Source organism: Nestor notabilis, unplaced genomic scaffold (assembly GCF_000696875.1).
Source record: "Nestor notabilis isolate BGI_N333 unplaced genomic scaffold, ASM69687v1 scaffold15195, whole genome shotgun sequence".
Classification (NCBI taxonomy): Eukaryota; Metazoa; Chordata; class Aves; order Psittaciformes; family Psittacidae; genus Nestor; species Nestor notabilis.
In genome coordinates, this window is record NW_009928034.1 from 44453 (window position 1) to 55279 (window position 10827).

Consider the following 10827-nt stretch of genomic DNA (forward strand, 5'->3'; position numbering starts at 1 on the left):
CCTTAAAGACTTTTTATTTAAACACTTTATACTGGCATCTGTAAACTCTCAAGCTGAGTGAGTCACTAATGGATAAGTGGTAATTTTAATTTTAGCATTCAGTGATCATCTATTCAATCGTATTTTTAAAAATGCTTAAAAGCTGGTTCTTATTTAAGAAATAAGTGTTAGGATGCCAAAGCATCCCATTTAATATCTAAATAATTGTATTCCATTTATGGTTCGTTATGGGGCAGAGCTTTGGATATGATGGTCAATTTAAGTTCCACTTTCAAGTGGTTATTTTTTTTTTCCTTTTTCTTGAGAAAACAGCACTAAACCACCACGTAACAGCATTGCATCTTGGACCATTATTCTAACTCTGAGCATTATTTTATACAAAATGCTTCACACACTCTCATAGAAACAGTATCAAGCAATTAAAGTCATGTTATTACAGATATTTACAAGCCAGACAAGGCCTTTTTTCTCATCATAGTTTAAAACAGTTAAATTGGCCTTCATACATGCTGAACAATAGTTTATTTCACCCCAACACAGCTTTTCCAGATTAAGTTACAAGAATGAACACTACTTTTATGTAAGAGAAAATTCAGAGCCAACTTGATACTGTTGATGCCTAAGAGATTAGGCATCACAAAGTGGTAACTTCAGGACACTTCTCAGCTGACATGCCATGACTACCCATCTGCAGTCTTATTCTCCTTTATGCAAAGTAAACTAATTTGTTTGAATGAACAGTAAGAACATGGAAAGCAGGCAGACGTATCAAATTTGAGCCACTGTTCTCTGAGGAGAACATATGTGGATGCATACACAAACAATACTATACATATATACAGTGTCTACAAAAAGATAGAAAAATTAACAAATTCAGATTATAATCTGTTTTTTGTAAGACCCCTTACCTCACAGGTATTGTAATCTTCAGAATCCAATAGACCACAAAGCTTTGGTAAGAGTTCAGGCCAATTCTGTAATTCCCCTTTTGAAGCAATGGTTGTTATCAGAATGCCTAAAGGAATCAAGAGGGATGAGGGAAATGAGATCTCACATACTTTCACAAGTTTTATACCAATTTTTCTCCTTTTTCTCCTCTCAAAGATCTAAAGAGTTAAGAAATTTCTTGTTTTGGTAAGAACTGGAAAGAATAAAAAGAAGTACATTTAATTACAAATGATTTTTGAAGGGCTTTGAAATGCAAAGGTGGGTTGTTTCCTTCCTGCTACCATGAAGGGCTCAGATGTGTGAAATCAAGTAGAGTTACTCCAGTTAGGGAAATAATCATGCCCAAACACTGCAGGGCAGCTTTGGCATTGAATTTAAGAAACACTACACAAATCTTGACCTTCAGTAAATAAAGAGTATCCACCTCAAGCCACCTCTTATGATACAAAAGCACAAATGTGGGAATCTGTCATTCAATAAATTTACAACCCAGTGGTAAGTTATGTGATCACAACTTTACTGTGTTTACACAAAACATTAAGGACTTATTCTAAGACCGAGATACCTACTAAGAGCTTACACACTATGGCAGGTCATCCAGTGATCAGCTGTAGGGGTTGGCTGTTTGAGATCCAGCAAACAGATAGGTCAGCCCAAAGAGTCACAAATTCTGTTTCCAGCACATACAGAAGTCCCAGGAAAAACTAATTAGGTGATAGGAACAGGGAAGGCTGCTTATAAACTAGGACTGACTTTGTTTGAGTCCATTTTGCCTCAAGACAAAATGAAACAGATAGAATAATCCAATATGCTACTGAGTTACTTCTAGTGAGTATGAATACGAAAGAACTTAATAGTACTACAACTAGTAATCTCCCAAGTGACAAGTGATGGAAAAAGCTTTCCCAAGCTTTTTCATTGAGCTGATCACAACATATGATTTTTCTTTGCAATAAAATGTTAAAAATCTTGTTAAATACACAAGAGTACAGGACAACATTACAGAGCAAAGGACATTCTGGACAAGACACACAGTAACTAAAAGATACTTTGCATCATGTTTCCTTTGATGCCATAGGCTGGAGAACCCACACAGACAAAAGGCAAAAATGAAGACAAGTAAGCCACAATTTTACAGCTCCAGAAGTAGTATCCAGTTCTCTTCATAACTGCAACTGAATAGAATAGCTTCCCAAAAGCCTATGGACATCTATGGAGTCATAAAGACTGCATTTCTCCTGAATATTATGGTCCTGCAAAGAATACCAGAAGTATTAATAGAAAACAGAAAACTATTCTAGGATTCTACGAAATATTTATTTTACTGTTGCTGAATCTTAATGATCCACTTTTTAAAAAGTAATTTTAATTTTTTAGATTAAACTGAATTTCACAAGAACAAAAAAATAAATTAATTTTCTTGCCTCCTAGTCAAAGTACTTAAATTGCAAAATTATCTCCCCAGCTTAGATCTGGCACAGGTTTGTTTGAAAAATGAATTCCTGGAACATCTCTGTACTAACATGTAACACAAGCTGTAAGACTCAAAGGGGTAGGTAGTTTTGGAAGAATGGAAGATTTTTTCAAAGTCCTAGAAGTGGTTTCAGAGGATGACAAATGGTCTGGCTACACTTGTAATCGTGTGTGAGCTTTCACAGCTGAGGGGAGGACTATCTGAAAATTACTTTAAGTGTTCTTCCAAAAGGCTTATCCTAGACAGCAACAGGATAAGATAACCTAGGAGAAAATACTTCCAGATGCATAGGCAAGAACCAACTTGACGCCATTGCCCTTTGCAACAGATATATGCAGTTCAGACCATATATGTCATTGTGAACTTTCTTCACAGGTCTGTGGAGAAGCCGTTTAACATTGTGTTAGTGTTTTTGTAATCACACAGGCACTTTGGTGGGGACAAAAAAAGGAACAGTATCAGGAACTTAGAGAGGCAACAGCTTTGGCATTTGAAGCTTTGCGAAAGGTTTTAAGAACCATGAATAAACAGCCACATAAAATTAAGTTTTAAATGCTTATGTTCATGTTAAAAGTAATCTTCATGGGCTTCTAATGAGCTTCATCTTCTTTCAAATGAGAAATTTTTCCCACCCACCTGCAGCTTTATTTGGCCAGCAGAGAACAGAAGACACCAGAGATTAGCCTTTGTGGCCTTCTCTGCAACACTTCAGACACAGAAACATGGACATCAGAATAATAACCAAAGTAAAAAAAAAAAAAAAAAAAAAAAAAAACCAATTTAATAGCTTGCAGCTTTTTGACAGGTTTGGGCTAGAGCTGACAGTTAAAACAGGCCCTTCCTTCTGACCAACATACTAAGCTGCAAGGTTAGAAATCTTAAATCTTTATAAAGGTGGTCTTTGATTTTTATGAACTTCAAAACAGTATTACAGAATCTGTTGATACTTCACTTGGCAAATGTGAAATCTAATGAATATAGTGGCTGGGCTAATTGAACAGTAAACATATGAGAGAACAAACTTCAGAGGAATGTCAGAAATTGCTAAAAACATAAGCATAGTTGTCGTGACAGCATCTTTTATGTCACTGTTTCAACTACATGCAACCTCAACTTACAGCATCAATTCTACAATTTAAAAAATTGAACATAAAGAAAAAGCAGCTATGCCTCAGCACTTTCATGCCAATAACAGGACAGGGAGAGGCTGGGTTTTTTGGGGTGGTGTTTTGCATCTGTAGCTCCTCAAGTTGCTTTCTGAACTTGTTTTCTGAAAGGCTGAACTTCCTATCAAAATTCTTCCTCACAAGTCAATCATTAGCTTTCACTTTCCTTCTGCAATAAAGCTCTCTAGACATGCTACTACTCTTAAACATTCAAACTATTTCCCCATTTGCTTTTTAGGCACAAGCTACACTACACTATAGACTAGAATCCCCAGAAAGTTTTAAGACCTGTTACAGACACTGCCTAAATAGATGCATTTATTCCATGGTAAGTTTCTGGGTCCTCAACGAATGCAGCCATCTTTTTTGAACTTGAACCCGTATTTCAACATTAGCACATGGAGTTTAAAAACCTGTACTGTATAGCACAGAGAATTTCCACACTGTTACTCATTTGAGGATTAAAACAGGGAAAAACTAAGTAAGGATTCAACAACATGTAGTTACCATTTGGGCTCAAGTCACAGTTCTAAAGTAGACTATTGCCATGCTCATTCTATTCAGTGAGGTGATTTCTGGGATTAATCAGCTTGCCTCCATCTTTGCAAAAGCTTTTGTCTGGTTACTACTAGATGCTAGAGACCACAAGGGAGAGCGAAGACTGCATTAAATCTTCTCTGATGCTATTTTGATGTACTTGCTCATCTTCCTTTCAGAATTCCAGATCTTATTTGCAATTGGCTCATTAAATTGACAGTTTGAACTGCAAAAACCTGTACACATCTCAAAGAGCAGCTTTGACAATCACGTGCCAACCCATGTGCTAACAAGGCAGCCTAGGTAAGCAGTAATATATTTACATCTACCTAGTACAAAAGACCAGTGAGTAGCAGACTAACCTCACGCTATTAAGACAGAAGGCTACAAGGATTCAACATTTAATTACTTCAAAGGTCAGGGTGCAAAGCATGCGCTAAATAGCAACCGTTACACAAGCACACAGTTCATCAGTTGCTACCCATCTTCAGAGTTCATACGTGCTTGAATAATCCCTGCAAGGATCACTTAAAGCTAAGCAGTAATTGAGCTACTAATCCACACACATTTTGTACTAGGAGAAATCAAAGAATAAGTGCTTGAAAACAAACATTCCAAACCATTCTACGATTACTCTACACCACAGTTAATCTACTGTTTTCTTCTGACAGAAGGTATTTAAAACCAGAAACTTGTTATGTGAATGTTACGCATGGTATGATGATTCCCTGAAGGGACGTGCGTGTGTGTGCATACAGGGGGTGGGGCACAGGAAATCAGCTAACAGAAGCACTTCATTGATGCAAGCAGAGTACTGAAATAGTCCTGAAGTCAGACCTTTACCTTGTTCCTGGGTTTAGGTATAGAAACTGGCAGCAAGCTCAATTTTCACAGATGCAAATAAACTTACGTTCAATTACATTTCAAGAGATACAAACTGAATTTCTAAATAATTTCTAAGAGAGTAGAAAGCAAAATAAAGTGTGACTTTTGTACATTCACTGTACATCTTCACACTGAAGATGAATATCTGCATTAAAATACGGTGAATTTGTAATAATTATCAGAAACAAAGAGTTTTAGGAGTTTAATAACTCTTTATGTCATTAGTGATAACTCTTTATGTCTTTAGTGCAGCTCGCACCCATATCAGTAACATTTTCAGTATGCAGAAGATGGCAATAAAAGCAAACTTACCTACAGTAGCTCTAATTAAGGGGGAGGAATCACCAATGTTGTTCAGACATTCACTTTTAATGAAGTCAGTTACCCCGTTGGGAAAGTTGTGAAAATGTGCTTTTACATTATTCTTCAAGATGAGACCACTCAAGGAACGTGTTGGTTCATCTGCAACAGATTACAATTACAGTCAACTTTCAATCAGATCATAGGAATAAAGCAGGTTTCCAGAGCAATGCAACAAAAGCAAAGCTTATACAGAGATACAAATACTCATTTCCTTATCTTACCTTCCCACTACACCCATGAATTTACACAGCAAAGCTTTTCAGGTTCAGAGTTCACTATTTCTACTCATTTAAAATTTGAATATCGGTATTACAAATTCTGTATTTTAACAGGAAGTTTCATATAGAGATACAGGCAAGGAATAGATCTGAAGTCACAGGATATTGGGGACTCATGAAAGAAATTGCTCGGCCAAATACATTCAGACATTCTGATTATACTGATGTGACCTGCTGCAACACTGATACTGAAGGAAATGAACGACAAATCTGTTTTTCACCACAGTAAGACGTAGAAATGACGTAGGAACTGTGCAGCAAATCCTCCACCCCCTAGTCCCACAGAAACACAGTATTCACTATTTCTACAAAATAAGGTGTTGAATCCCTTCATACACCAGCTGTTACATCGATCTATTAATGTAATAATTGCATGAAGAACAAAAGTCTTCAAACTATTTTAACAGGTAAGTGTTACACAATATGAACCATTCAGAATTGACCTGAACTAAGTAAGAGTTTAAGTTTAGGCAACTTCGAGTTCTCTTCACTAAGCAATTTTTCCCTGCAAATTTCTCTAAATCACTGGGACAGGAGGAGGAGCAGAAAAAGAACAGCCTAGATTTTCAGTAACCCTAAGCATTTTAGCCATTTGCTTGGGTTTTGGGTTGGGTTTTTTTTTTGTTTGTTTGATTTGTTTTGTTGTTGTTTTTTTCATTTGTTTGTTTGGGGGTTTTTGTTTGTATGTTTTTTGTTGTTGTGGGGCTTGCTTTTTGTTTTTGTTTTCTTTTTTTGGTATGAAGCTCTCATTTGGGCAAGAAATAAGGATATTCAAAGTTCTTTTGTGCCAAAAATTAGTTTACCCATGGGTCTGTTCCAGGCCTTCAAAACATCCCAACAGAAATAAGGATAAGTAAAGTAAGAGATACAACTTTCAAACATCAAGTGTTTTCAAACTAAAGTTACTGGATCACAAAACCAAGACTCACAGTACACCCACGATGCCAGACTGATGGAAATTAAAGACACTTTATGTTATGATCTGTGCTACTTTGAACAGAAACAGCACTTTTCAGAAAAGGAAGGTTTGTTTGGCTGATCAGAAATTAAAATTATTTTTCAATCAAATGGTCTTGAGTGTCAAAACTGACTGCCATCATACACTTTTAAATCTTGTTTTTATGATCATACTTTAGTTCTCCTAAAGAAGCATTATTTTTCATGGTCTGTTACTATAAATGTATTGATTTACAAACAAACATATCCTTTACCTAGAATTCAGTAATGTTACAAACCAGGAAGCCACCCTGTGCATAAGTATTTGAAACAATTCTGTAACTTTACATATGCTGTATGTTTTAAATACCACAAACTTCTAAACAATATAAACCCAGAAGTCATTTCACTTGCATGGCACTTCAAGGGCCAACAACTTTTTGGGAGAATGGAGAAGGAGGGAAGAAAATGTTTATTATTTTAAATAAAAATATTAAAGACTGGATGAGTGGACAAAATTCTCAACTACGGAACTTGGTTGTGAGATGTGACAAGTGTTACTACTACTATTACTTGGCAAACCAAATCAAGTAATTTTGTAATTTTGCTTCAACTTTTGAAGATACCACTAATAAAGACCAGGTAGAGAATGACCTCAAGAAAGAAGTTCTTACTTGAACTGTTGATCAGTCAGTCTCAGGTTTGCCTGAAACACTCTCTGAATTGAAAGTAGAATCTCTGCATCAACTCTTACACCAAGATAGTTACGTCAAACTCTGAATGCTTTACATAATTATAATCTATTGACACGTATACACATCTTGAAGAATCCAGTCTTTCATAAATTATTATTAAGGTTTAAAGTTTTGCCTGGAAAGTAATGAAGCCAAAGAAGTGTTCCTTTAATTTCCCTTGATTTAAAACCCTTGCAAGCCACTATAAGCCATTGTCAGCAGCCACAAGTTAAGAGAGAGAATACACTAGTTAATCCTTCTGTACCAGCCAGGAGTATCTTTTTGGGGTGAAAGAAGTCAGAGTGGCAACCAAAGGCTGATTAGAGTATGGTACATTAGCCAGAATTTGTACAAGCTCCACCAGGAAAACATTAAACAGTGCATTAAGGAAAAACATTAATCCATTAGAATGACTGGTTACAATTACAAAAGGGACAAGGCAACAGCTTCCATTTAAACAAGCAGAGATACTACTATGTCCCTTTTGTGTCAGAAATACGCAGATTAGCCAGCTGGTTTAGATAAAAATCAGGGTCACATTAAGGTGAAAATTCAGCACAATTTTTTTCTTTATAAACAGCAGCATGAAACATCTTAAATCCATTGCTTTAGCCAAGAAAGACTTCTCTTCATATCAAGTGTTTATCCCACAGACCTGCAACAAAGATTTCATGGGACTAATTCATAGTGAAAGTTGCATCTTTGACAAATGAAAAAGAATTCATGAAGCAAGAAAAAGATTAAAACAAAAAGCAAAGCCAATTATCACCAAAGTGCTGAGGTGACAAGCAGAAATCACAAAGAACTTACGTGCTAAACAAACAACAACTACCTGAGCTTGAGAAACAGCACAGAATCTGATAATCAGGCATTTAAAAAAACCCCCAAAACAACAAACAACAAAACCAAATCACAAAAACAAATGACCAAACTACACCATAGTAAAAAATCTTAGTCTGAGGATAAAGAATTTCTGATATGACTGCACAAGGATATTCATGGAATCCAGGGTGTTCTACAACTTAACAGCTGCACTGCCAGAAGACAGTAATATAGGTCTGGATGGAGTTCTTGCTGTAACACCAAGATTACAGGCAGATAGCCCAGGAGCTGAGTAAGGCACTCTAGTCTTCATTAGATTCTGTGATAAGTTCTGTCAGCCATATGCTTCAGCCATCAAAAAATATCACAGTCTTGCCTCCTTCTACCTAAGTCAACCTGGAAGAATAGTGAGTTACCAAGAACAAACAGCACAAGAAAAAGACGGAAAGTGAAACAGACCTCTGGGCAGTTTATAACATCATTAGTGCCAAATCAGTTAATCAGTGAAAGATTTCCCTCACTTTACATTAAAACCACATCACCTAATGATCATTTGGTTCTTGGTAAATTTGCAATTCTATTGCAAGACTAACACTAGTTCCAGATTTTAATGGTTTACAGAGCAAATGGATGCATACCCACATTACACAGATATCAATTATTTTAGGACTACTGCAGTGCTTTTACTAGAGTGTGTCCTCATACACCCATATTTCCTCTGATAAGGGTTTGTATGATATATGGTGCACAAGTGAAAGCAACAAGGTTTTCATAGCTCACCTGCAAGTCCAGGTGAGCATTTGTTTCACCATGCCTTTTCATTCTCTCTTCCATAGAGCATAACTTCCTAGATGGCTAAAAGAACTGAGCGACTGGGATGAGGGTTACATTATCCATTTACAGACTGTGATAAAATGACTATGAACATGGCTGTATTTTGCCCTATTACTGTTGTGGTACTGGCAACTTTAAAAGCTAGAGTGAGACTTTTTCAAAAGAAAAACTGCTCTGTCTGTTGATTTCAGTTGTGAAGCTGTTAAGGCTTTTTCAGAAATAAGTTGTCATTCTGTGTGTTTTAACTAGTGGGATGGATTTAATATGCAGAAATACAAAATGTGATTAAAAAAAAATCACAAGGAGTGTCACTGTTGCACATGAAGAGTTCTGATCCATTACTGAGTGACTGGCTGTCTTAAAACAGCTAAAACCAAAAAAACAAGGATCCCACCAGAGCAGTGTCATCTAGGAAGCGCAAGATCAGTAATTTCTTCCATCTTAATGTATAAGAATACAGCACAGAGACACCTTCATGAGCTTCCTAGAAGAAAAAAAATCCTACTTTTCTTTTTTTTTTTTTTTTTAATGTCTAAGTATCCTTCAGCATACCCATATAAACTGACACGGTTTGCTATCATGTCAAAAGCAGGATTGACAATGTTTCAAAACATACAGTGTATCTGAACACATAAATGACCTTGAAATGTAGTGGCTAGTCTGAAATTAATCAGTGCTCAATTGACTCGTATGAGTCATGGAAAAATAATTTGACACAACTGCCTAAGCTTAGGAACATTGGTAAGACACCAAAACAAAGCTGGAAGTGTTTTGCTGATGCTAAGCATTGCCTGTTCATTGAATAAGTAGCAACAGCTATGCTTCTGAAGACCGTGTAGTAAACAGAACTGAAATGGAAACATAAAGCAATATGGAAAGGGTGTTGAACTGCTGATCAACAATTACTTTATTGTATTACTTTTAGTTATGGAAATTTTTGCATTCTAACTAATAATGACCACAGGTGAATCAGAATGCCAAAAATTGTACATCTCTACAGACTCACAAAACCACAAAAAGTTTTTTAAAAACTAATCCTCTGGTTTCACTCCTACTTTCAGCTTCTCTATCATAGCCTTACAAATGGATTGTCTCAGCACTTTTTCTCTCTAATGCCATTTTACATATCACCTCCTGATCCTGCAGTTAAATCCATGCTAGAACTCTAAAAAGAGCGAAAGAATCCTCACTAAGAAATGGAGAGTCAGTGTGACGAAGACTATAATTCACTACAAGATCCCAAACTAGGTAACCAACACAGGGTGTTGTTGCAGTTTAAGAATTTCCAGAAAGTAACATCATCCCTCTTTCATATTTATTTGTTGGGCTGGGCCCAGGTGGACAACACTGGGCCCCCCCCAATACAACAGGGATGTGGACCTGCTCAAGTGAGTCCAGAGGAGGGCTACAAAGATCATCAGAGGGCTGGAGAACCTCCCGTATGGAGACAGGCTGAGAGAGCTGGGCTTGTTCAGCCTGAAGAAGAGAAGGGTTTGAGAGACCTTTTAGCAGCCTTCCAGTACCTAAAGGGGCTTACAAGAAAGCTGGGGAGAGACTTTTTACAAGGGCATGTAGTGACAGTGCAAGATTTAGTTTAGCTATTAGGAAGAATTCTTTATCTTGAGATTGGTTAGACACTGGCACAGGTTGCCGAGAGACGCTATGGCTGCCCCATCCCTGGAAGTGTTTAAGGCCAGGCTGAATGGGGCTTTTAGCAACCTGGTTTACTGGAAGATGCGCCTGCCCATGGCAGAGGGGTTGGAATTAGAGGATCTTTAAGTTCCCTTCCAACCCAAACCATTCTGTGATTCCAGGACAAGGACCTTTGCATTAAGTCAAGTGCATAGGGA

General features: G+C 36.9%; 1 protein-coding gene across 1 annotated transcript in view; it reads right to left on the minus strand.

Moving 5' to 3' along the window:
- The window catches only part of TNPO1 (transportin 1), a gene marked incomplete at its 5' end in the record, with an annotated part of 50248 nt that overhangs the window by 31713 nt on the left and 7708 nt on the right, over nt 1–10827 (minus strand). The window contains 2 exons of the mRNA XM_010014339.1: nt 909–1015; nt 5323–5472. Coding sequence (XP_010012641.1) covers nt 909–1015; nt 5323–5472 — 257 coding nt within the window. The remainder of the gene's footprint in view (nt 1–908; nt 1016–5322; nt 5473–10827) is intronic.